This window comes from Spea bombifrons, chromosome 1 (assembly GCF_027358695.1).
Source record: "Spea bombifrons isolate aSpeBom1 chromosome 1, aSpeBom1.2.pri, whole genome shotgun sequence".
NCBI classification, from domain to species: Eukaryota; Metazoa; Chordata; class Amphibia; order Anura; family Pelobatidae; genus Spea; species Spea bombifrons.
Window position 1 is genome coordinate 61,556,926 of NC_071087.1, and position 27,505 is coordinate 61,584,430.

At 39.3% G+C, this 27,505-nt stretch overlaps 1 protein-coding gene across 2 annotated transcripts; it reads right to left on the bottom strand.

Annotated features, from left to right (window-relative positions):
- Positions 1–3,050: 3,050 nt before the first annotated feature.
- On the bottom strand, positions 3,051–26,964 carry RANBP3 (RAN binding protein 3). Of its 2 annotated transcripts, none has more exons than XM_053462295.1 (17): positions 26,893–26,964; positions 22,046–22,101; positions 21,399–21,435; positions 20,473–20,559; positions 19,740–19,811; positions 16,672–16,737; positions 15,312–15,404; positions 14,831–14,946; positions 14,483–14,593; positions 9,764–9,867; positions 8,094–8,172; positions 6,538–6,637; positions 5,927–6,051; positions 5,205–5,325; positions 4,499–4,641; positions 4,208–4,388; positions 3,051–3,892 (listed from the first exon to the last, which is right to left on the bottom strand). In XM_053462295.1, the coding sequence occupies exons 1-17, from the start codon at positions 26,912–26,914 to the stop codon at positions 3,849–3,851; spliced, it is 1,557 nt and encodes a 518-aa protein (XP_053318270.1). In that variant the 5' UTR covers positions 26,915–26,964; the 3' UTR covers positions 3,051–3,848. The 2 variants fall into 2 exon arrangements, with proteins under 2 accessions (XP_053318270.1, XP_053318261.1); XM_053462286.1 differs by having other exon boundaries at positions 22,037–22,101; positions 26,893–26,953.
- Positions 26,965–27,505: the final 541 nt, after the last annotated feature.

Here is a 27,505-nt window from a genome sequence, read left to right on the forward strand (position 1 = left end):
AAAAAAAAAAAAAAAAAAATCAAATCATAAAATTCCATTATAACATTATACAGTATTTAAATAAGCTGCTAATAAATACTAGTAATACCAATGTATAATTTATATATAAAACTGGAAAGATTCAAAATTATTGTTATTCTACTCTGCTTTCTCAAACCATTCCATATTAACTCACATTCACCAAACTGCTCCCCACAAAGGAAACTCCAGAAAAACAATAAAACGAGGCAGCGTTCTCATACATTGCTTTCATGGTAACACATTAAAACCAAACTAAACAAGATATGTTTTATAATTGTGTGTTCAACCAGTTGGCTTTTAATATGATATACTTCACAAGCAGCTGCACCGGCAGAAGCACCGTATAGGCAACGGCACAACACACGGTCCTGCGTTCTCACTTCTTACTCACCTAGCAAGATTTCATTATTCAGGAATGAACCCTTCCAGCATTCATTCACCCTGCTAAGCAACCTTAGACTTTTGAGAATTTCATCTCCCTTGTATCACTATGCATTATAAAAGGCCGGCTCTTCTGCACCCATAAAGAAAGCCCAGCACAATCCAAAATTATCAGAAGATTCTGATTTAGCTAAGCAAACACAGGACCGGTTCTGTACGTGAAATATAAGTACTGTCTTTGATCGTGTTCTGAACGTTATTAAAAATTTAACTTAAGGTTATATTTAACTAAGTGGTTAACTCAGGGCTTGCCAACAATGACTGTTGGATTATGGCAGAATCAATTGTTACCATGTCCCTTTAGTTTGATTTGGCCTGTAATTAACAGTAAGTGGTTTAGGGAAGCCGTTTCCTGATCTTCTGCCACTTGCAGTTTACTACAGAGTATACAAGTTCTCCTAGTCATATATCCCACAGGCAAAGTTCAAAAGGGGCAACACTCCAAGCGGCACTTGTTTGGTAGAATTTCACTAAAAATTATATTAGATAGAGGGGGTGTCTGGTGAAAGCAGTATAAATATGCCATTACCCTCAACGTGAACACAGAACAAAAATGACACTACCCTATCCCAAAAAAATCGGAATACCAAATGCACCAGATTTTTTTTAACCCATAAACAAAGCCCATAGTAACTCAAAAGTTTCACAGTTAAAACCTTATATGGTTGCTTACAATTTGAGGATGACCATTATGTACAGGCAGAATACGGGAACTAGACTGAAGAGCTGTAGTTTGTGCCGGAGCAGTTGACGTGGACTCGAGTCCATCACCTTTGGGTTTACCAGGCTTGTTGGAACAGGATGAGAGTTAAGCTTAAAGAACAACCCACCTTCCATGTCAGGGCCCAAATACACATCGTATTGCCCAATGCATGGGACAGGCTGGGCTGGACTTGCCCATCAGCCAACATCTAGTTTATGCCACAAACGAGGGATGCAAATGGGAAAACAAGCCAAATAATATTTTCGTTTGTCCAGTCTGCGTCCTCTTCAAACCACAACTAGACCCCAACACGAACTCAGCGGAAAATCAAAACATCCGTACAGCTGTAGTATGTTTTATGTAAGCGTATAAATGAATTCTTCAGATTTAGGGTACTGTTGCTTAAAAAGATGTCACACCACCCCATCCCTACAGCTCAGTTTTTAAATAAGAAAAAAGGGAAATGCAACTTTCCAATGCATACCTAAAAGAGTTTCCAACATGCATTCATATTACACACTTTATTGTTCCTCTATAGCCCCTTCTCAATAATTAAAATATGCCAATATAAAAAAAGGATATTTTTAGACAGTGAATCAATCCATGTTAATCTATAACGCATAACCCACAGAGACCAACAGGAGCCTTTACTTCTCATACCATACGTCCAATTTTCCTTCCAACACACTGTTCTAGAGTGGTTTCCAGTTTCCATACAACTTTTAGCCTTCCCCATAGTGGAAGCGGTTATAACTGCATCTGTCAGACTCGTTACAAACTTGTTCGCCCCTCCTGGATTGTATCACTTTCTTTAAAGTGCTTAGTTAACAATCAGCATAAAACTTCATCAGCATGAACCTATACACCAAGATATGCAAGAGGATTCCTTTCAGCTAATCCTAATACATGTTTAGGGCGTACAATAATGCTAAAGGAAACACACTGAAGCAGCTTTAGTACATTAGCTACAAAAGCAGCAGGGGATTCAGTCCCTTGTAAAAATGTGTGTGTTGATCAACACTCAATAGAAATCAAATTCTTTATACAAGGTTATCTGGATCTTAAAAAAGTAGTAATGGCTTCAAACGACAGGGTTTTAAAAGCATGTTTTAGAAGTGCGCAACAATAGTTTGAAAATTGTGTAATTTTTTTACATAACTCCCTGAAACGGTTTCAAAATAATAGTAACAAAATGTGTGCTTGTAAAAGCCCCCCCCAAAATGCAGATTTTTTTTCCTTTACATTTGTCTGGCTGTATGGCCTGCCTCTACCAATAAACTGAATGCCCACTATAAGCAGCATATCCTAAGATACGTAATGACATGAATAGTTCTGTTATTTGCGAAAAACACAATCGCTCTAACGGCACCATCTGAAGAAACATAAACCCTGTGTATAGTGTTATTGGTGCATGAAAACGCAGAACATTCTCATTATATACAATATATATAGGCAAACCTGTACCAGTAAAAGCATCCTGGATTCTACTAAAGCACTTCATAAACATCAAGAGATGAGAATTCAAATCTCAGCCCAAAAGGGGAAGGTTGTATCTATTGCTGCATCGATGACAAATACCTGGACTTTAAGTCACAATTAGGGGAGATGAAAAGGCAAAAAAAGGGCCACACAGCTCACATTGTTGCACAAAATGTGTAAAGAAACCCACATGATTTTATAAAACCCATATTCATATTACCATTACTACTTTTTTTTTTTTTTTTTTTTTTTTTATTTGCCACAGCTCTATTGGTTGAAAATAGAGCACATAAGGCAGAGGAGTAAGAATGTTGTGAATAGACCATCCAAAAGGAAGCTATTATAATAGATAATTCCTCACAGTTTTCCCTTAAATATGTGTACAAAAAAAACAAAACAAGAAATGTTTCACTTTATCATCACACAGATGCATATTATGCCAAAAATAAAAACAAAAAATATATATAATTTTAAGCACAACATTACACTTAGGAAAAAAAAAAAATAAGAAAAGGAGACTGGTGAAGAACTACTTCAGTTTATAAGGAACAGGTTTCAGTCTTGAGAGGAAGAAGGTGACTCCTATATCAAGATCAACATAAAAGTTTATGCGGCTGGAATATTTATTTCAATGCAAAAGTGGCGTTGACTTAAATGGTGAAGGGATCCAAGAAAGACTTGAAGGTTCTGTACATTTTCAGGTATCACATGGCTCCAGCATGGGAATGGAATCAAAAAAATAAAAGCAACCAAGTGGAAGAGAGCATTATTTACAAACTTTTTTGGGGGGACCAGGGGCTGTCAATAAACAAACTAATATTCCTGCTTATAAAACAGCTGAAGTGTTGATAGAGGACTCAGATTGTTGTAGCTGGAGGAGTGAGAAAATATTTCTGTTGGCTCATCAATATGATGAGCTGTTATATTCGCAGACATCCAGGCAAGTATTGAAAAAACGCGCTTAAGTTTGGATAATACCGTTTAACCCTTCAAAAATCATAAAAAAAAATGGGAGCCCAAAAGTTTTTTTTATCTGCTGTGTTTAACATGAACAAAAGATTAAACAGTTCCTGGGGCAGGTGAAAAGTCTGTCCTTGACCCTGCCTTGATATCAGAAGATGGTCTTGAATACTCCAAGAGGCATGAGGGAAAGGTAGCAGTGGACCGCCACCCTGCAAGGTGGGCCATTACTGGTAAGGGGCTGCTATGTACTGGAGGAAGGTGGCTTGTCTCCTTCGTCACTGGGAACTGAGAGTAAAATAAAAGAGCAACATTAGTTCTATTATATACTGTTAGCCTTGAATATTACAGATTAATCACATTCTATTACCATTTCGATACATCAGCAACCAGTCTGCCACAATGCTGAAACAATTTATCAAGAGCATTTGAATACAACACAAATAGTTCTAATAGTATAGGAGTTGCACACACAATCTTAAAACGTATTGCTACAAATATTTGTAACTGCTGAAAGTACACACATACCACAGTGTAACCAAAGCAATAATCTTTTTCTTTGCTTGTCCTCTGCACCCACCAAATAATTTTTCCACTTTTTACCTCCAGCAACTGTTCCTGTTGGGGTCAGGACGTCATCATCGCTGTCTTCCTCATTGGACTGGGTCACCTCCCCAACCGGTTCAGGGCACTTTATCTCTACTTCCTGTTCTGCGCGACTCCTCAGGGCAAGAATACGGTGATGCAATGCCGCAAAGAGCTGTCCGGTATCTTTAGAGCTTGCCTAGAGAGAGAGAGTGAATAAATACATTTTATTTCTGTCATTTCTAACCACATGATGAATTTGGATTTTAAACGTTAATATATCTTCAAGACTGTTTGGGCCCCACTCACCGAAATAAGAAAGACTTTGACCCCTTGGTCTTCTGTATCCATTGCAGTTATCCGGATACTCTTCTCACTGGCTTTATCAATTTGCATCTGGGCCCAGAGTTTGGTGTTGAGGATTAGCCTTAAACTACCCTGGGTGCGCATAACTTAAACCAAAAAACGGGGAAAAAATTATAACAGTAAGCCGATTTCTCACGCTTAGCTTTTAAAGTTGATATTTTGTTGGATGTAGATTTTTGAACAAGCCAATAATATTACTGGATGTTTTAGTATTATTCTGCCTTGGTATTTGACAGATGAAAGGCACAGTGGTTTTGATAAGGACATGGCATGAATCTTTGGAAAAACTGACAATTTGTGTATTGAGGTTAAAGCTAGAATACTGACAATACTATTATTCCCTTAATGTAAATAGAAAACAACCCTTACATGCCACAAAACCACTAGTACTCGAGTATCCACTACGTCACGGTCCTTTTATAAAAAAAAAATAAAAGATTAAAACGCGTGAGAAAGTTCAGACATTTCGACCTGGTAACATCACCAGTGAATCCGCTTGATGGGAAAACATTTCATGTAGTCGAAAATCCTAGCCATAATGGTGTTTTCCAAGTTAATATATTATTACCCCCATAACAGTGCTTTATAATTATGGCCCACAAGTTCTTCTGAAATTTACATATTTAGTAAGATAATACAACCCTCTCACCTAGCCTAGACTGCAATGTGCCATCTTCAGTGGAGGCCATATCGTTGAGCCGAAGTAAGCCACGGCCTCTCTCCACCCAGGATTGGGACACCTTATCAAACACAAACAGCTTACACTGGATCTGTGTGAAAATAGAAAAAAAATGCTTAGCTTTCAAATTTGGCACACTTTAATCTCAAGAAGTACCACCAGTCCCATCTGAAACAGGATAGTGAGTGTGGACAGCTAAATAACATGTCCTAACGCACACAATCTGCAAAGTGTATAAACACATGTTCTGTGCCTGCAAATACTGGCATCTTGGTCATTAAATAATTGACCAGTAGTGAAAAAGAAGAGACCAGGTATTTGTCTAAAGGGGACATTGTCCAGTACTGGGCAGCTTGTGTGCTTCAAGAATACCACGTCTGAATCACACTGTGCTGTGTTTCTACTTACAACTAAAGAGCTTTAAAGTTTTAAAGAGCTTCTAAATTAGACAGTCTGTAGGATGTTTGTGCTGCTTACGGAGATGTTCTATACAGAAGTTGGGGCTACCAAGGTGAGCAATAGCCAAATGGCCTGTCCTTAAAAGAAACAGAGAATATTTTTTTCTGCCCTCTGCTAGCTTACTGCAGCATTTTTTTTTATAATGCATTTTGAATGTGTCTGCATACAGGGGGGGGGGTTACAACTCTTTTTGGGATTACATATAAACAAAACAGAAGCTCAAAGGTCCTCACCTGTAGTACATTGCTTTCGGCCTCCTCTCCTGTGATAACCTCCACTTTCTCCAGTAAACATTTCTTAGCGGTGGCCTTTGTGTAAGCAGCTGCAGATTCAGCCAGTGATTCAGAGATGTTATTAGCTGCAGAGATTAAGAAAACAGTTAGAGGAAATAAAATATTCACAGGTAGAGAGTTGCGCATGTGAGCAGTTTATTACGTTACAGCAATGGTTACTAAATTTCACTGAAACGCTATCTGATAAGCATAAACCAGCACACTGAATCCATGACCTGCTGTCGTTCTCAGATTTACTTGCAGGGGCCAAAGCGGTTTATTTCCTGCACTGATGAGATCTATCAACATTTATTAGCTGCAGAGATATGAAATGTTAATTATGCCCCTACACTACACATGAATGAGTATGCTGCTTAGGGCTACATACCATCAAGTGAAGCTTTGCAGATTAAAAATGAAGCAATTTAAATATAATACTCCATTAATAAGCTTAGTACATTAATTACCCCCTTCTGCAAACATTGTCTGTCTACATATTGATTCACCCCACAAAGCCTAAAAGATATAAATGTGGACCCAGAATTAACCTCTGGCCTGTAGTACTTCCTTACATTTTTCTGGAGTGTTCTCCAGCGAAGAACCCTCCGATCCAGATTCCAAAACTGCATTTTCCTTGTTGCTGTCTGAACTGGTCTCGGCTTTGGGTAGACTCTGCACACCCAAAATAAAGAAGTTAACCAAAATTGATCAAGGAGAGTAAATAAAGCAATATATAAAACCATAGAAAACACCTATATTAACATACAGTGCGACTGAGCATCTAATGAGCAATTACAAGTTCAAGTGAAATTAAACCCAGTATTATAATTTATTGTTTAGTATAATGCCATCATATTGCACAGCACTGTACAATGGGTAAACAGGACATTATCTAATTAAAATGGATGATTGCCATTTTCAAAATCACTTTGGAAGGAAAAAAAATAATAAAAAAAAAATAATAAAAAAAAAAAAAAAAAAAAAAAATCAATCCTTAGAATTTGAACCCCCCCCACTTATTTTTTCAACACTTTCCTTTTTAAAGGATCTGTTTACTGTCCCTGATGCAACTAAAGAAGAACGCACATAAAGTAAGTACTTGAACATGCATTCTTTAAAAGCAGGGAGGGGAGAGGAATATAGACTTAGCCGAGATAGAAGTTGCAACTGCCCTCCTCCTGTAATAATTCTGAAATCAATGAGAGCACGTGCTGCTCCTACGTACAGGAGTCCAAATAGAATCCTGCATACTCAACCATTATTACGCTCAACATTTAATTAATGCCTACATTACACTATGTTTATTTATTTTATTTCATTTCAGTGATTTGTATGGTTCTTATCATTGACAATTAGACAGTCTTTATTATCCACAAATGCGATTATATATTTTTGTAGCACCGTTGGGTGTTTTTACAGGGTTTTTTTGGTGTCCTCTTGTGTTGTATATTGCACGTCTTATTTTTCTTTCCATACTCAAAACGACCTCTTTAAATGTTACCGAATCAGATAATTTTGGGATGTTCAAAAAATTAAAAGGGTCTGCAATTCCTTAATATGCATGCATTTCACTCAGATCTGAGATGCAGGTATGTAAAAGTTAACATATGTAATGGTTGCATGTCAAAGAAAGCAAGTAATGAGAGAAAAAACAAGGAAACAATGAAGAAATAAGGTCAGAGCTCCAAGCTGGGAAGTCGGAAGATCTTTACTTTAACATAAGCAAATTAAATGTACTGATAAAAGCATCTTTTGTTCAAGTTGGACATCTATATTATAGCCTTATCGATTAAAAAGCTTAAGTTAACGTTAAATCTGAAATTAAAGTCGATTAACAAAAAAAAAAAAATGTGTTTAAAACAAAATATAGTCATCCTTTCTTAACCATCATATAAGATAAGCCTGTGCCATGTTTTTGTAAAGACACTATTGTCCATGTAAAGGCAGCTCTAGAAAGTAGTAGCCACCTTCCCCATCGCTGTATAACTGTTGGAAAGAGGCAGTGTGGACAAGAGAAAGATGATCCTGCACATTTGAAGCATCTTAAAAAAAGAAACCATCCGTATAGAAGTATTTTGTACATTCTGCAAGTTTTTACAGAGTGAGAGTAAATACACAGAACACTCACCAAAACTCTCTCTATCATGTTCTGCCCGAAAACAAATTTGTTGCCGGCTGCTTCTGCTTTATGAGCCGAATTCTCTAGGCTGCAAAGAAAGGACTTAATCATGAGGAACTTCATTGTGAAAACAAAAACACACAATTTTACATAAAGGGGATGTTTTCATTAAACATTATTGGCTCTTAAAGTCTCTGGCATACACAAAATGAAACACAATGCATTTACATTAATGATTGATTACTCCTCTCACAGTTAACCCGTTTGTGACATAGGACACACCATTGCATCCTCAGAAAAAAGCCCTGGGTGACAAAGGATGTAATATGATGTCATGGTGCAAAAACCATGGGACATACTAAGGAGCATCCATTTAGTTCTAAGAGATCCACAAGGTCTTTAAATACCTCGAAAGGATCCAGGCAAATAAAAAAAAAAAATCAAGCAACATCTTAATAAAATGTTTAAATAAAAATAAAATTGGTGCCAAAAAACCTTGTGCCTCTCCAACTAGAAACATATTGGCCAAAAAACCTCTCGCCCACAATCCAAAGTTCAAAAATAAGAAAAAATAATGTAGAATGTAAAGGAGCATTTATCAAAATAAAAAAACAACTCATGAATGGGAGGGATTATTTAACCCAGAGGAGGTTGTTGGACATAAATAAGTGTTATTTTTAATCAGTGGGACCTAATCTGTGGGAAAAGTAAAACTTTGACATAATAATAAAGACAGACTATACAAGAAGTAGTATTAAGAGACTGCCCTAAATGTCTTTGAAAAAATAAGACACTAAACATAGAAAAGTGGAATCATGGTTGAACAAAGATATGCTAAAAATGACAAAAAAGCTCTAGTCACTCGGGGGAGGTTGTTTTTACCATAATTATGCAAGATACAAACAGTTACCATTTTTATCTACATTCTGAACAAAGGTTACTATTTTGCACAAACCAAACTGAAATGGAAGAGCAGTTTCATTCACTGGGGTGTAGTAGTAGTAGTAGTAGTAGTATTAGTAGGGGTTATGTTGATAACAAGTATCGAAAAGTTTCAGTATTTTACCACTGTGACAATTTAGAACACTATGGTGGGGTTTGTCTTGTTTGTGACATTGGAAAATTAATTAGGCTAATGAATGCACGCAAAAAACGTGGCGTAATTTATGTGTAAAATTATTTGGGGAGTTTGCTTAAAAACAGGACTAAATAAACTGGCACTTAGTATGTAGCTAGTGCGATATATTGTGGCATCCTAAGTAAAAGGTATTGCATATTGAAAAGACTGGAATTCAGTCTTGCAACAGCTTCGTATATTACCACCAGTTTATATGTTTTTAAGGCACTTGACATTCAAGTATCACTACAGACATTATAGAGCAGGTTATGAAGAATTATCAATGCTAAATATGGTATCTTCTAAAAATTTATCTTATGGGGGGGTTTGAGACAGGTATCCTGGCTTTCACAATGCATACAGTCTCCACATAGCTTTTAAACAGAGTTAATTAAAATACCTATAGCTTTGTTTGTAATTGTTCGAGGGATCTACATTTACAAGCAGAGATTTATGTCACAGAAGTGGCATGGTTAGCATTATCTATTCTGTTTCCTGTGTAAATGTCATTAAGACACCTGTCCTCCTGGTATACATGTAACATGGGCTTAACAGACCTTACCTTGAACTGATGTACTGCAGGAAGTAGTTGGTCTGTGCTGGAGCGTCTGCATTTTGCATTCCTGCGTTTTCTCCATCAACCGATGCTTTCCTTTCTCCTTCCAGCTGCAACAAAGTGGATTTAAAAATATATGATTTACCAAGTTTTCGACATAACATCAGAAAATCAAAAGCAGAAGCAGTTAAAATGGTTACTTGACACATTATTAAGTTCTGCTGTAATGATGTAATTTCCAGTGAGTTTGCAGCAGGGAAGTTTGGAATGACAGCACCCCATAGCTTGAGTGATGTCATGCAGTTACCGTGGTTACTACGCCAAGTAATAACACATAACACGGTAGGGTGGTTCTTAACCCCTTAAGGACCAGGCTGTGTTTTACCTTTTGTACCATTGGGACCGAGGCTGTTTTAACACTTTTGCCGTGTTCGTGTTTAGATGTAATTTTCTCTTCACTCATTTAGTGAACCCACACAAATTATATGTTGTTTTTTTCAGGACAAGAAGGGTTTTCTTCAGATACCATTGTTTTAATCAAATTATCATAATTTCCCATAAAAAAAATAATAAAATATGATGAAAAATTAAAAAAAAAAAAAAAAAACACATTTTCAGACTTTTACCCCAAAAATCTTTTACTCATCCAAAAAAGCTAATGAAAAAACCTACTAAATATATTCTACTATTTGTCCTGAGTTTAGAAATACCCAATGTTTTTATGTAGGGCTGAAACAACTAATCGATAAAATCGATAATAATCGATAATGAAAATCGTTGTCAACGAATTTCATCATCGATTAATCGGATCGATTTTTATTGATTATAAAAAGAGGTTTTTTCAGAGCAAATGCTCTGAAAAACTCCTCTCCTTATATAATCCGATCTCAAACAGAGATCGGATTATAACACCGGAATCCAGATCCCCCGCTACGCTGCAGGGGACCTGGATTCCTCTCACTGTCGGCCGGTCTCTCACTTCCGTCTCTCTCCCCCTCCCATCTGCCTCCTCCCCCCTCCCATACATCACTCTGCCTCTCTACCCGGCACCGTTACTGACATGCACTTTCCCTGTAGCTTCATAGAAGCCTCAGTGTAAGTGAAGGGCAGTAACGGAGTCTGTCTGTGCGATGCAGACCCCCACCGGCTGACAGAGAATCATCCTCTCTGATAGCCGGTGAGGGTCTGCATCGCACAGACAGACTCCGTTACTGCCCTTCACTTACACTGTGGCTTCTATGAAGCTGCAATGAAAGTGCCTTCAGTAACGGAGCCGGGTAGAGAGGCAGAGCGGTGTATGGGAGGGGGGAGGAGTCAGAGGGGTGTATGGGAGCCACCCTCCAATACACCACTCGGGCTCCTCCCCCTCTCATACGCCACTCTGCCTCTCTACCCGGCTCCCTGGTGTCTTGTCAGAAACGGAGGTTCACAGGAGGCAGAGTGAAGTATGGGAGGGGGGAGGAGGCAAAGTGATGTATGGGAGGGGGAGGAGCCAACGTGATGTATGGGAGGGGAGGAGCCAGAGTGGTGTATAGGAGGAGGCAGAGTGGAGTATGGGAGGGGGAGGAGCCAAAGTGATGTATGGGAGGGAAGGAGGCAGAGTGGTATATGGGAGGGGGAGGAGGCAAAGTGATGTATGGGAGGGGAGGAGCCAAAGTGATGTATGGGCGGGGGAGGAGGCAGAGTGGTGTATGGGAGGGGGGAGGAGGCAGAGTGGAGTATGAGAGGGGGGAGGAGCCAGAGTGGTGTATGGGAGGGGGAGGAGCCAGAGTGGTGTATGGGAGGGGAGGAACCAGAGTGGTGTATGGGAGGGGGAGGGGCCAGAGTGGTGTATGGGAGGGGGAGGGGCCAGAGTGGTGTATGGGTGAGTTATAGTGGTGTATGGGGGGTATTATGAATTTTTAGGGCATATAGGGGGTATAAGGCATATGGATATTAGGCATATCAGGGGTGCATAAACATATCTGGGGGTAAAAGGTATATCAGGGGGCTCAGTGGCATATAGGGGGTATCAGGGGGGCATAAAACAAATCTGGGGCTAAAAGGTATATCGGGGGCTCAGTTGCATATCACTGGCATATAAGGAGTATAAGGCATATCAGGGGCACAGTGGCATATCATGGGGCACAGTGGAATCTGGCATATAAGAGGTATAAGGCATATATGGGGGCAGAGTGGCAAGCTGGGGGTCAGATGTGCATAACTGGGGGCAGTTTGGTAAATAAAAAAATTTAAACAAGGCTTTTTTCTCAGTTTTTACTAAATATGAAAAATAGTTAACATATGAATTAATATTTACTAATAACTTTGTATTAAAACCTAGTTTGAGAAGCACTGTGTTTGGGTTCTTGTAGCTTTTATTATTATGTCAGTAAAATAAGAAGGCCATTGCAATAAAGAGATGAAAGTGTAAATTGTACGTTTTTTATTGCAATTTTTCTTCAATTTAAAATAATGTATTTTTGTATCCGATTAATCGATTAATCGACAAAATAATCGGCCAACTAATCGATTATTAAAATAATCGTTAGTTGCAGCCCTATTTTTATGTTTTTTTGCTTTTTTCGGCACGTTATGGAGCATTAAGTACAGGTAGCGTTTTGCTATTTCAAAACCATTTTTTTCCAAATCTGGTAATTCTTCCCCCCCATGTGCCATTTCGGGTATCTTTGAAGCCGGCCAATGCTATTTACCCCATCAAATCATATATTTTTGAAAACTAGACACCCCAAGGCATTTCAAATGCTACAATTTTAACTCTTTCCATGCACTAATTCTACCATCAGCCTTTGTCAAACTTTGTGGTAGTAATTTATTTTGTGTTTTTTATCGCTAAAATTGCTCTTCAGGTATGGATTTACAGCTCCTGGTATACATCACTTTCAAACAACACCCCAATATGTGTTCAGCAACATCTCCCAAGTACAGTCATACCCCCCATGCATGGGTTTGTTGGGAGGTAAAACGCCACATTTAGGAAGTGCACATTTTTTAACTTGGAACTTTTACATCTGGTCATTCTGCCCCCATGTCCTAATAGGACCATCTTTGAAGCCGGCTAATTCAATTTACCCCATCAAACCATATATTTGTGAAAACTAGACACCCCAAGGTATTTCAAATGCTAGTATTTTAACCCTTTCCATGCATGAGATTCTACCACCAGCCTTTGCCACACTTTGTGTTAGTATTTTTTTTTTTACACAAATTGTGCTTTGGGTATACATTTATAGCTCCAGGTATACGTCACTATCAAACAACACCCTAATATGTGTTCAACAACATCTCTCGAGTACAGTGATACCACCCACGCATGGGTTTGACTGCTGTTTGGGGTTAAAAGGCCCCATTTGGGAAGTGCGCTTTTTTTTCCCCATTTTGGTCAGTCTGTGCCTATGCCCTATCTTTGAGCCTGGCCACTGCAATTTACCTCATAAAACCATATATTTTTGAAAACTAGACACCCCAAGGTACTTAAAATGGTAGTATTTAACCCTTTCCATGCATCAGATTCTACCACCAGCCTTTGCCACACTTTGTGGTAGTATTTTTTTCACACAAATTGTACTTTGGGTATAAATTTATAGCTCTAGGTATACGTCACTATCAAACAACACCCTAATATGTGTTCAGGAACATCTCCCGAGTTCAGTCATACCCCACATGTATGGGTTTGTCTGGTGTTTGGGGTTAAAATGCCACATTTTGGAAGTGCGCTTCCCCCCCGCCCCATTTCGGTCAGTCTGTGCCTATGTCCTATCTTTGAGCCCGGCCACTCCAATTTACCCCATCAAACCATTCATTTTTTTAAATTAGACAGCCCCTGGGTATTTGAAATGCTTTTATTAAAATTTTTCCATGTCAGGATTTTTGGGAAGATACAGCGCTAATTTTAGCACTTGCTCATAATAATAAACTTTATTTTTTTATTTTATTTATTTTACTCTTTTTGGACTTTTTTTTTTTTACATTTTGCTGGAACTGGATAGTTCCTCTAAAGCGTAATAATTTTTAAATGTTACCATGTTTTTTTTAAGCTTTTTCTTTTTTTCCTTTTTTTAATATTTTTTTTTTTTTTTTATATTTTACTAATCACATAGTGATTAGAAAGCTGGGCTCCATTGACTTGTATGATTGAATGCAGTACCTGTATTCAACCTGCAAGTGGAGCCAGAGTTCTCTAGAGGGTCTGGAGACCGTCTAGCCAACTTTTAAAACTTTATTATTCTTTTTCCCGGGCCGCCGCCATCTTGTGGATGGCGAAGACAGCGTGCAGCTGCGGCTGTGACCGCTCTCCGGAGCGGTCACAGCCCACCCAGAGGTAAGTGTTTGGTGTCGCTGGATGCCTCCTGATCGAGGCATTCCAGCGACACCATTGACGTTTAGGAGGTGATCGTTGATCGCCTCCTAAACGCTTTTAAAACGGGCGTGCACCGCCATACAATGTATGGCGGCTGTTGACGCCCCGGGGAGGGGCCAGACATGGCCCATCATGCCGATCTCGGTGTTGCTAAATGCCTTGACATCGAGGCATTACAGCAACACCGTTTAAGCTTAGAAAGTGATCGTTGATCACTTTCTAAGCTTGTTTAAGTCTCATGACGTGTCAGGCACGTCATAGGTCGTTAAGTGACCGTTTTGCATGACGTGCCTGACCCGGCAATGAACGTTAAGGGGTTAAGAGCCAGTACATTTTTGGAGGGAACCCGGCAGTTGGTCACTTACTTTCACTCTGTCCCGCAGATTTTGACCAAATACAAATGACTGAGGGGAATTCTGATCAGCTCGTTCTGAGCCTTCAATGCCATCTCTGTCAGACTCCTGAACGTTACCGTCCTAAAATTATAATAATAAAGCTGTTTAAATAAAATGCAGGCTAGTGTTTCATTAACAGAAAAGGGTGTAGAGGCCAAGCAGCTCTGAAAATAAGACATGACTGTTCCTTCAAAAGCATCCCCACTACAAGCTTTACATTTAAAGAAAGGAAAAACACAAACATTGTTCTTTACAGCGGTTTAAAAAAACACACAGTGCATTATGCGTATAATACTGCCCTAAGGAAGACGTGTTCACCTTTATCTCAGCATCTGAAGTAACTTGATGAGAAGATGGATTGCTCATTGTACTATCTGGGGAGGACATAGATGTTTCAGAGGTCAAACTGACACCATTTGTTCCACTGCTGAGAACTAGAGGGAAAGAAGAAGGTGTCAGAAAGAAGAAGGTGTCAGTGAAGATAGTACATAAAAAGACAGGAAGAAACACGGAATGTACATTAAATATCTCCATAAATTAAAATTAAGTACACTTTTTGTCATCTCGTCTTCTAGCAGACAACAGTGGGAGGCAAAATTGAATTTTGCAGTTCTAGACTTTTAAATGCAATAAGGATTACCACTTTCTTATGAGGGAAAAAACTGTTCCTGTGTTTTTCAGTTGGGTCTTAGATATTTACTGTACTTAAATTGTGTTCTTTTAAAGTGCATTTGCTTTCTCCATACTGTGCAAACTTCATTGGTCAAAGAATTAGTCACACAATTAGGTCATTGCTTACATGATGTTGGGAAACTCTTGGGTTGGGGAGCTTGTAATACTGCTGGACGTAGCACACTGCGCTGCAGCTCCTTCGGTTTCTGGCTAGGGAGACCTGGAATTTTCAGAAATAACCACTAGTATACAAAATATTATTGTGAAAAAATAGCAATTAACACCTTCGGATTAAATGCAATGTAGTGAACTACATCAGGAAGCATAACAAATACGGCAAATAAAAAGGTATCCTTTAAATGACCCCACCAAGTGCACACGGCATCAAAAAAAATTTCAGTCTAACCCACTGAGGAAAAGTACAAAAAAAAGCTTATATCCTTTTCACATAACTTAAAGAAGCAATAATTTTAGGTGTAATCATTGGCATGTGAGTGAGCATTACAAGCTGCAAACTGCTTGGTTGGCTCTCCAAAATGTGTAGGGAACACATGCTGTTTTCTGAATGTGACCCCACTGGTTTAACTGCATTACGCAGGGCCCACTCAACACCAAGTTATTTAACATACTTCAGAGAGAGAACAAGTATTATAGTTACAACGCTTAAGACACATTGAGGCAAAGATATTTTGTCCCACAATATACAGTGTTGTGCTAAATACAGACCACACCCAGAAAGGTTAAACAAAAAAAAAACAAAAAAAACACACAACCAGAAAGCTAAAACCTTATATCCTCAATCCCTCATGCTCTCTCACACTCTCAATGTCTCCTGACCTTATACACTCTCCCCCTTATCCCCAGCACTCTTCTGCAAAAGGTCAGACCCTCTGAGCACACCGTCTCCCCCAATAGGAGGAACTGGGGAGAGGCTGTCTTTTGCAGAAGTACCCTAAGAAGCCAGAATATTTGCAAATTTACAAAAAGAGAGGGGTGCAGAAAAGAATTGCTTTCTCTTCAAAGCACTCTGGAATATTGGGGCTTCTTAGGGTAGTTCTGCACAGAAGACAGCCTCTCCCCATTCCTTAAATCGGGGGAGCGGGTGTGCACAGAAGTTCCGCTGTTTTGTGGAAGCGCGTCAGGAGTCAAGACAACAAGAAGATACAAGAAAAGAAGCAGAGCTGTGTGAAAGGAGACGGGCACTGAAGCTGTCTTAAGTATAGCATGCATATTACATTTCACATTTATGGCAAATAAAGTGAATACATAATAGTACTTAAAATTACACAGTCACTCTTTTTACAGCTTTCATTAAAGCTATTAGGTGGACTTTGGCCTCTCAATACCGACTTGGACAGTGTTCTCTTGAAACTAGGTTCAAATCACCAACTACACCCAAATAACCATGAATGTTAGGCCTTCAGAAATCAATCTGCTATACCCATTTTTATTCATGATTACAAAATGGTAAGATTCCAAATACATACCGGCACTGGGGGCCTGACCGTGGATAAGTGTAGGGGGTTTTAGCCTGAATCCACTGCACTTTTCCTCTGAAGAACAAAAATACATTTTAAACGTCTTAAGACTCATAACCAAAAGTTATAAAACAAATTGGGTGATAATATCACAGCTATTAAACACATTTATTAAAACTACCTATAGACTACTATAGCCTTTTCTTTGTGTTGGTCAGTGTGATTATTCCGGAGATATTTAGCTTAAAAATAAAACACGGGGAGGAGCCTTTCAAAGCAGCTGCTTTGTATTGCTCTGTGTCCTGGGCTCCACAGGTGATATAACCCAACTGATGTCGCATGAGTGAGCTGAACCGGAGCAGGATCCCTAGACAGTTGGCATGTCAGGCAGCATGCAGACTGTGTGTCTGTTTTTTTCCCAGAAGTCTGCGTGGCACACGACGGGTGTTGCAGACGCCAGACAGGCAGAACAGCAGTCGCAGGGGTCCTTCAAAAGAAACTTGGAAAGTACCCAGCCTCCACAGCAATTGTTGGGGGAGGGGAGTATAGGGAGATATGTTACCCATTTGCTTTATTATAAGACTACCCCTCAAATTTGAAAATTAATTTAGAAGAAAATGAAAAAGCCTGAATATAAGACTACCCTATTTTTTACTAGTAAATATTAATTCAAAAGTAAAAAAAAAATATTTAATAAAAACTATGATTGAGAAAAATGAATTTCTTGTTTTTATTTTCTTTTATTTGCCACTCTGCCCCCCCGATATGCCTTATACCCCCCTATTTTCCACACTGCCCCCCAGACTAGTCCCCTGTGCTTCAGACTTCCTGGTGTCTAGTGGGGGCAGCCAGTGAATGTCTGTGCGATGCGCGTAGACAACCTCCGCACTTCCGCTGGGGCTTCTATGAATGAGCACCGAAAGGTCATGTCACACTGGCGCTCCGTGATACGACCTCCCTGTGCTCCGTCATAGAAGCCCTGGCAGAAGTTGGCTGCACGCATCGCACAGGCGTCCACTGGCTGCCAGAGAGGAGGATTCAGGTCCCCTGCAGCGCTGCTGGGGATCTGGATGTTAGTCTTGTAATCAGGTCTGATTATAAGACAACCTTGAATCTAAGATGAGGGGGCATTATAATGCGTATACATTTTTCTCAAGTTGATTTGGGGGGGGCTCTGACTTGAACACAACTCTAGACACAAGACTTTACAGAAACAGACGTATGTCACAGACAAGCCCATGCATTATTTTTTTTTTTTTTTTTTTTTTTTTTTTTAATACTCACAACCTGCAACTTACTGATCCTTGGCGGATCACTCACTCAGGCATGTTAAGAGCCCACATGCCAAACTCTAGTCTTGATAACCATGGTAATTCTTCACAATCGTGAGTATAGTGGTGTCAGATGATGCACCCGTGTGGCCGACGCTCTCCCAATGCGTTCACCGCACAGTCCACATTGGGGTTCCCCTCTTAATAGCAACGATTTTAAATCCCACTTAAAGAACAGTTGGGCAAATGACATGTATGATAACCTAGAGCACTATGAGGACAGTATGCTGTACTGTGATGAGGGGTCAAATAATATCCTACACTGCCAAGCAGTGGAAGGATTGGTAGGAAACATTTCATACACTTAATAAAGCGAACAATGGGCTTTCAGGAGTGATATCTTAACGGCAAAGGGTTGCTTGACACTTTCTTACTGGAGAAGGTTCAGGTTAGATTGGAGTACACAAGAAGCAAGTTATTTAGATTGGGAAACAAACCAGGAAGACACCGCTCAACCTTGGCCCAACTAAACAGACTGTGCCACAGAATCCACAAAATGTTAAAGACAGATGGCACTCAGACCAGACACCAGAGGGAGATCGGCACCCTTTATTGCTCTTACTTTGAGCGTCCATGCAGGACACAATACGACCTAGCACAAAAAGCAAAGCAAATCTCTAAACCGATCATCAAGCAACATGAAGCCTTAAATGCACACAGCTCAGAAAGGGGTCGTGCAAATGAACAAATCTCGGGCAAATTGCAGGGCACCAGGTCGTGATGGCCTATCAGCCTAATATTATAAAGTACTGGCACCCAAAGTCAGCCCTGTACAATGCTACTTTTATCGATAACACACCTCCTCAAGACATCAAAATTTTGGCTAAAATATTTTTCAAGTAGGCACCCTTTCTGTCATTACTCACACACCATCAACTGGGCTTTGCAGGGGTAGAAGCATAACTACACGAATCCACAAAGCCCTATCAGCTATCATACCCTTTTCTCAGTGTTCAGGTGGCGCAGACTGGGTCCTTCTCAGCATAGATACGTTGGCCCTATTAGTACAGGGTCCTTAAGTTCAAATATTTTAGGCAACCATTTTTTGAACTAGGAATATCAATAATAGGCAGCAGATTTACTGTTAATGGCTGGGATACACCTACCCTAAGTTTAGAAAAAAGGAGTGAGGCAGGGTGCCCTTTTAATCCATTCTCTTCAATCTGGCCCTAGATCTGTTCAAGGGTGCTGAAGGTGGCAAACGTTTTTACAAGTATAAAAACAGGAAAGAACAAAGTAAAAATGACTGCCATTGCAGATGGCGTCTTATTGTATTGCAAAAATCCAGTCCATTTTATCAACTGTTACCACACACTATAACAGGTTTTACAGTCAACCAAAACAAATCAGACGCAAGTGTCGAGGAAGGCAAAGTGTAAAAGAAAAAAAAAAAAAAAGTTCTCAATTTGACCCCGCGGACTTGTTCTTTCATGGGATTGATATGACTAACTTTGAAGGGGTAACAAGTAAATCTGTATGAGAGTTTTGATTGTACACTCAAACCTGGGTACAGGACACCTCAACTATTGCACTTATAGTAAGCGAAAAGAATCTCAAAGACTATTTAAAAAAAAAAAAAAAAAAAAAGCCAGCTGAAGTATGATAAACCCATTTGGTGGCAGCAAGTAAAACTACAATCCTGGTTACATTTATAAGGAAGGCTGCCATTATTCATGCACAAAGTATGGGCTACCAATTGGTCTTTACCTAGGCATTATATCTATAAGAACCTTACAAAGTGCTTACCTGGTTCTGAATCAGAGTTACCAGTGGAAGGCTGGCAGAAATTGGATGGCATGAAGACATTGTTCTTAGATACTGCAGAGAAGAGAGACAGCAGTATGTTTTTATAATTAAATGTTCTAATGGAGTTCTCCATTTGTAATTACAATGCCATAATGAGTACATGAGGAGATGCCTACATTATAAAGATAGAACCTTGTACTATATTGTCAAATTAATGTTGTCGGTATAATAGTCTATTTTACAGTGCAATCAAATCATTGTGGGTAGTAAATGGTTAGAGAAGTAAAGAAAATGAAAAAAATAAAAATTTACCCCTCAACCACCGACTAGCTTGTAAGCTTGCAAGAGCAGGGCCCACTTCACATTTTTACCAGTTTGTTAATGTGTGTGACTTTAAACTATTCCATTGATTGTAACAGCATTATCCAATCTTCTGGCACTATATAAATAAATGCAACGTAATCTCCCCATCTGAACACCAATGTTTTTCTAGCATACAAACTGCGCTGCTATGGTGAATACCGTAAAGCAAATATACTTCATCCTACACTACCAAGTTTCATACTACACTACCAGGCTTCAGTAGAGGTGATAGAAAGGTACATTTAAGTGTTAAGAAGGATCCAAAGTCCTGGGAAAGCATGCAGATTGTAGCAGGTGCGAAAATAAATAGCAAATGGTAGACCAACAATTTGTAGCATCACCCAACAACTTGCCAAGGTTCCAAACTTACCAGACTGTGAAGGTGGGAACTGAGAGAAAGATGAGGTACGTTCACGTTTCACTGGTGGACAGTAACTTCCATCCTCTCTGTCAGAATCTGAAAAAGAAGAGCAGGTATATAGAACTGAGAGGATTATGCAAGACAAAAATTAGGCTGTCAATACCACAGCATCTAGGCATGGTTAAAGTGGATCTAATACCAACACATCATTAACAATATCTACATAAATTTACCAATCCTTACTATTAGCAATTTCTAATAAAAAGTCCATGCCATGGAAACCGAGATCAGCGGCATATTGAGGCGGGGTCGGTATAATCTAATTAAATTTGTGTCCCGAAGTTATCGCCCTTCTCCTAGAACCACTATTATAAAGGTTTTCTAAACTAATAATCATGAGCATTGCGAGAAACAGAAGATTGCTGTCCTGTTCCTATACACACTAGGTAGGTTTTGTGTATATTTCATATTTAAACACCCTTGCTAGCATTTTTTGTACAGAACTGTAAACATAGGGATTTGGAGAAAGTGAAACATCACATTTAAATATGGAATGGCCAAGAAAAGCCACATGACTGGCAAGAGAATACTGAAGATTTGACAGAGGGTAAGAGCCTACCTAGCTTGCCTATTCTCTATCTGTTGAAGATCTTATTGAGTGCATGGTCTTTTATTACATACATATATAGATGTACAACCTAACAGGTTTAGTGGTTTTTGGGGGAGGATAAGAAACTAAATCAACAAAATGTGAACAAACAACTTTTAGGCCAAACTTAAACCAAAACGTTTTGTGGGTTTGCAGTTCATACGTGCTCATTTGCAAGCATTTTTCAATCTATATGATTCTTGAAAAGGTCTACAAGTTCATGAACTGCTACATGATGCATCATATTTCATAGTTTATTTACAGCATGCTGTAAATGCTTTTTTACCTTCACCTTGCTCTGGACTGGACCCATCTGCAGATCTCTGGAATATGAAGTCAAATGTGACAATGCAGTAAACATAAGCAATTTCAAATAAAATATACAATATAAAAAACCTGCAATTAGACCTCCCATGATTCTTACACAGGTTGCCTGTGCTCAAGCTGAGATAATCAAATCTTATGCCCTGTTTAGATCCCTAGACTGGAGTTGTGCACTAATGATATAAATCAAGACCACTGAAGTACACTGCAAACAGCACTAAAATATGTAAAACCCATGCTGCCCCCATAACTTACTGCACATTTGGGGTTTCCATACAGTCCATTTATTCCCCAAAACATAAATTTCACGTGTTGCTGACCAGCACATAAAAAAAAAGTTAAAAAAAAAAATGCTGCAGTATGTAGGAGACATTACTGTAATATATGCATTTTCTGTCAGTTTATACATCCCACATACGGCAACGTAGCAATTTACATGTGCTGGTCAGCACAACGCATGTGTGCCCTGGAAACAATGGCTGAGGTGGCCACGCTGAGCATTACAGGATGAGATTAACTCAAAATACTGTCAACTGGGTCAAGCCAATTAAGAGTTCAGTCTGCGATGAGATATTTACAAACATTTGACATGTCAATCACCTTTCTTACCTTCTGCCCCTTGTCCTTTTGAAACACAAACACAGGAGGTGCTATAGCAGGCTTTTCTAAAGAAAAGAAATAAGAGTCAGCCAGTTCAGTGTAATTATGAGGGTACAATGGTAGAGCAACTATTACAGAGAAGAAATACCTTATTGTACCACATCAGTGCAAACTTAAATCTCTGCATCTTGCCATTAAGCAACAGAAGATCATAAATGTATTAGTAGGCCTACCAAAAGATCCTGAAATCATCTTTTGCTAATGGACATTTTAGAATCCACATTTTGTTTGGATGAAATCATTTTTTTGTGTTTCGCTTAGGCCTAGGTTGCATTGAGAAGAATGCACCAGCAGTTTTTCTAATGCTGTGAATGAGCAATCCTCTCAGTAAAATATATAATAAATAAATCAAGCAACCCCCTTCAGAGTGTCCCTCTACTGTGGCTGCGTCTAAGAACAAAATTGGAAGGAACACGGTTTCCCACTACACACTGACCACTGCTTTAACTTATGAAACAGAACATACTATGAAGATCCTTATGAAGAAACTATAGAACTAACTGCAAAAAAAAAAAAAAAAATATCAGCTATAGCGCCAAAACAAAATGTTACAGCGTGAAAAAAAACAGATGGCAGAATATTGAAGACAATTCACTACCGGAAAAAAGATAAAAAGTATTATTTTAGAAATAAAGTATCACGTTCAACAATCGTACAGTAGTTTCTATTTCCTGGGCAGGTTTCATTTGCCAACATTTGTTTCGTACTTTTATACATGCGGCAAATGGCTTTAACAAAATACAAACGGGGAGTAAAAAAAGGACGTTTTTATTTACAGGAAGGATGATAGATAAGTGGAATAGACTTCCAACAGAAGTGGTAAAGACTAGCACAGCAAGAAAATCCATGTGACAGACACAAGGCTATCCTGAATATAAGAGATGGCCAGGTTTTAAAGCAGGACGGCAAAATGGACAAGCTAGATGGGCCAAGTTGTTCTTATCTGCCATTAAGTGTTTCCTGGCAAAAAGCAAACAAACTATAAAATAGCAGCCAATAACTGCAGTAATCTAACGAAACAAATATAAATGCACATAACTTATTTGGGTTTTTATTTAAATGGACAATTAGGTCATAATAAATGCCAGTATTATTTAAATGTTTAAGTATGCATCTTGACTCATTATATGTCATCAGAGAGTCCTCGTCACCTGCTATATGCATGGACTGTACATCACATGCATCTGAATATTCGTTCAACATGAGAATATGCCCAGCTCAGAACCTAGTGTGGTTTTTGGCTCTACAACATCTGATTTCCCAATTAAATAACTACTCCACATTCACATGTTATCCTGAGATGGGCTTCCAGTTAATTAAAACATGTATATAAAACATACGGTACAAAAGGTGGGACTTTCATTTAACAATAGGACACTGTGCAAGTACATTAAAGTACATGCAATTTAATTTCTGAAATTCACATTCATTATTGTACTTTAAATTATATCTAAGGTGACATAAGAATTAACTGCATTATGGCGTCCAGTAGAACATGTATAGAAACATGCTAGTCCTACGGTTAGATGAAGGAGGCCCTCCAAATCATGTGACTGCTCCACACATCACATGGCATTCACTTGGAACTGGAGGTACATCTTAGATCACCTAAACCACATCACAACTTACAATAATCGTAATTATTGCCTGCAAAAAACTGTTTCATGCATCAGTACAGGGCCATAAGACCACGTTCTCATTTATGTACAAATACCAAGAGGATTATATAAAGAATAAAAGGCAGCCAAAAGCTACCATTATTTAACTGCAATGACTACAGTTAAAAGGTAGAATTTAGTTCCCCTGACAGCCCTAATAAGCTGAATACTTATTAAAATACTATTTAATATGCAATATGCAAAAAGGGGGGCCTATGGGGAAAAAAAATACCTTGGGCAATTGCAGACCTCTTCAGTGGTCTGTAGATTCCTGCCACCGATTGGCTGTCAGAGTCAGGAAACAGCTCCCACTAAAATCACAGTGAGTGCTTTCCGTGCATGTGCGCATGGGTAAGAACAGATCTTACACACAACATTCACTGTGCAAGCTCCGGAGCTGACTGGAGTAAAGCATAGCACGTGCAGGGAGATGCGTTTGTCCAAACATACCTCCTGTGTGCAAAATAGTTGGGGAGGGGGAGGGGATTATAAAGCATGCATTTCACAAAGGGACACATGTAGATTTAAAGGGGCCTCAACTCCTATTACGCATTAAACTGGAGTGGCCTTTAATATGACATTTAAACATCAACATCTTACATGAGATTACCTTTTGGATATACCTTTCATTTGTTCATTTTTAAATGGAGGACAAGATTATAAAGCGTTAACAAAACCCGATGAGGAACTGGTACAAAAGGGCTAGACAGGGAATGCAAAACCAAAAAAATATGGGCCTTAAAATGGCAACAGAATATGCATTCAGTTCTACTTTTTGCCTCTGCCTTTAGGATGACCAACAATGCCATGAATACGTAATTTCTTACTAAAGTGCTAATAAGGAAAAAAAATAGCCTTCGTTTTAAATAACTTTAAAGTCAGACATTTTTATGATGAGAAAGAGCTTGTGCTTCGGAAATTATAAGACGCTTCCTCTGGGACGCCGACACTGGATCGCTGCAGGCAGGGATCAGGTTGCTGACATTCGCTTACTGTTTTGCAGTGAGAAATGTGATTCTGAGCTAGATCAAGTGAGCATATTAACTAGATTTTGTTTGAAATGTAATCATATCTCACTGCAGGTGCAGTGAGGAAAGACATCCCATGCCTCCTCCAAAACACTGCGCCTCAAAGGGTACGATGCCTTTTCTGAAAATTCCAATGGCAACTCAAAAAAACAAGGGTCTTTTCTATTATGAAGCAAATTACTTCTAGAACTTGCTAGCTACCTAGATAAATAGCACCATTCCAAAGCCATTACACAGTGCTTCTTAACCCACTTCCAACAAAGTATCGGAAGCAGGGAAGGTTTCTTTGTGAGTATAACAGCTCCCTAAAAGGGTTTTTGTACCACAGGTAGGATAACACTGCTACTGAATCTTAAAGATTATGAAACAACAATGTGGTTTTTAATTACTTGTGCTGCATGAGAACCCTTTCAGATAAACATACAAGTAACAAATAAATCCCATGCTTTAGCAAAGTCATACCTAACTTTTTCTAGGCATGAGCATGCATTTATACTTTGCTGAATTTGTCAGTTACGGACGGCTATACTGCCTGCAACAATTGTGTCAAAATAGTAAACAGATGATATAACCAACCTAGGATTACATCACTGGATGTGTCAAATGTAAGAGCACAAGAGGTTTATTCACTACGGGGAGAGTTGGCAGGAGGGTTTTCAAGATTTAAACCGCCCAACTTCATTATAAAAGACCAACACTGTGTGAAGAGCTGAGTCTGTATAATGAATTCTGCATGGCCATCCAAACTCTTCCTGGAGCAGAAGCACACTCGGATTGGACCTGGATAACTTATTTAATGTGAAGGAACACAACTCTCCTGCAAACTCTCCCTTTAGTGAATAAACCCTGAAAGGATAAAGGTTCTTCAGTTGCAGTGGGAAGGGTAGGAACAAGGCAAGAACACAAAAGCTTACAGACTGGCCATGAATGTTGAGGGAAATAAAAAAAAAACACTTGTGTATTATTCTGGCCCCCCTAGAAGAGACTCAACAACATTGCCCATCATTTCCAAGATGGGTCCCCGTCAAGGGGTATACGAGTGCTTCTCACCGTGGGTGGGGGTGCCCACCTTATATCTGTAGAACAAAGCTGGGGTGTGGGAACTTTCATAGCAGAGGTACCCAGATAACACACAAAAACTGCAAAAAAAAAATGTGGCATCAACCATCGCCATTTGGCCAAGAGCTGGGGGATAGCTCAACATGCAAAACTTTTCTCTGGTGCTAGTATGTGCTTCTGTTAACTCGTTTCAGTTCTAAACAGGTACTTAAAGCTTTCAACCTAACTTAAGTCAATCAAAACTACCTATAAGTTACCTATATATTGTTTTCAGTCAGTGTTTATTGTACATTAGCGGAGATGCAGCCTATGTTAAAGGCGGCAACTCTAGCACCCATCAATACAGAAATAAATGTGACCTGGAAGACTAACTATAACATGCTCTGAAGTTGACTTTGATCATTTGTTTCATGCAAATGCATGATTATCTCAAACTTAAACTTAGAGAATTGAGAATTACTGAAGTCACTGATATGGAATTCTATATGAAACTGCGAAAACTGTGTTGAAGCTCTCTGGCCATAAATGTGGTGTACATGGATCATTATTGGGATCTATGAAACCCTAACAGAAAAGTTTGACACATAAAATGATGATGCAGAGTTGAAATGTTTGTTTTCCCTTCTGACAGCGTACATGTTTGTAGCCATAATGAGATGCCAACTCATGGTCTCCCTTGACGTTAAGAAAGGGAAGCTATCATAACAAGTAATGCTCTCAAACTAACGATCGATGGGCTATTCGGTGCACGTGCTGGGATCTTTCACCATGTGTGTCACTGCAACATGAGAGCTATCAGAGAACATCTACTTGGACACGAAGTAGGAGGACCCTGAACTGGATTCATCTTTAGGCCTCCTCCAAACCGGGGACTCTCCTGAACCGCGCCCCCAGGCTAACAATCAGACTCCCGGGTAGCAGTAGTCTAGACACGCTGGGTGAGTATATTTTAGAGCCGTTGCAGCGTCCAATACTCAGTGCTACTCCCCGAGGTGTAACGTTGTCGCCCGAAGGCCTGATAACAAGCACAACACTGTGTATCAACACGTACCTTCGTTTGCCAGATCCGCCATTTTACCGCCTCAGCCGCTCCCACAATGCCTTGCGGCCGCTTTCACAGCCAGAAGGCGGGGCTTGCCAGGCGGGAATTAGGAAGAGACGAAGTGACGGTTCAGTGCATGCGCAAAATGGGTGTAGCTTGTGCGCATGCGAAATATTAACAGGAGAAGCCATGTGCCTATCCCGCCCTCCTTGGTGCTAATCAGGGAACTTGATGGTTGGTAAACGCATGTCTGTACCCTGTGGTACACCCGCACGTGACTTGGCGACAAGTACAACCCCTTTAAATCCACATATTTCAGTAAGAATGTGGTAATGCAGGAAAGAAAAGCAAGTTTTTCCCTTAGTATTTTTGTTACCAGAAACATATAAGGACAATTTGAGTTGATAGTTTTCTGACAAAAAGTCTCTGTTTTATATTTTCATGAATAGGAGTATTTTTTTGTGGGGGATCCAACCCATCTTAAGGCATGTAAATTGATGCGTGTCTCATTTTTCTCCTCTGTTTATGTCTTCTGAAGAAAGTTTACTTTACTGCAGTGTTGCCTTCGAAATAATTACCTGTGAGGAGTTGGATTAAAATGAAATCTGGGGAAAATTGGCAA

Coding starts and splice junctions, on each gene's coding strand:
- RANBP3 (XM_053462286.1), bottom strand. CDS start 26,914: ATGGCGGATCTGGCAAACGAAG. Junction 20,560..21,398: donor CAGTCCAGAGCAAGGTGAAG/GTAAAAAAGCAT, acceptor CTTCTTTTTCAG/ATTCTGACAGAGAGGATGGA. Junction 4,642..5,204: donor CACATTGCAGTCTAGGCTAG/GTGAGAGGGTTG, acceptor TTTTGGTTTAAG/TTATGCGCACCCAGGGTAGT.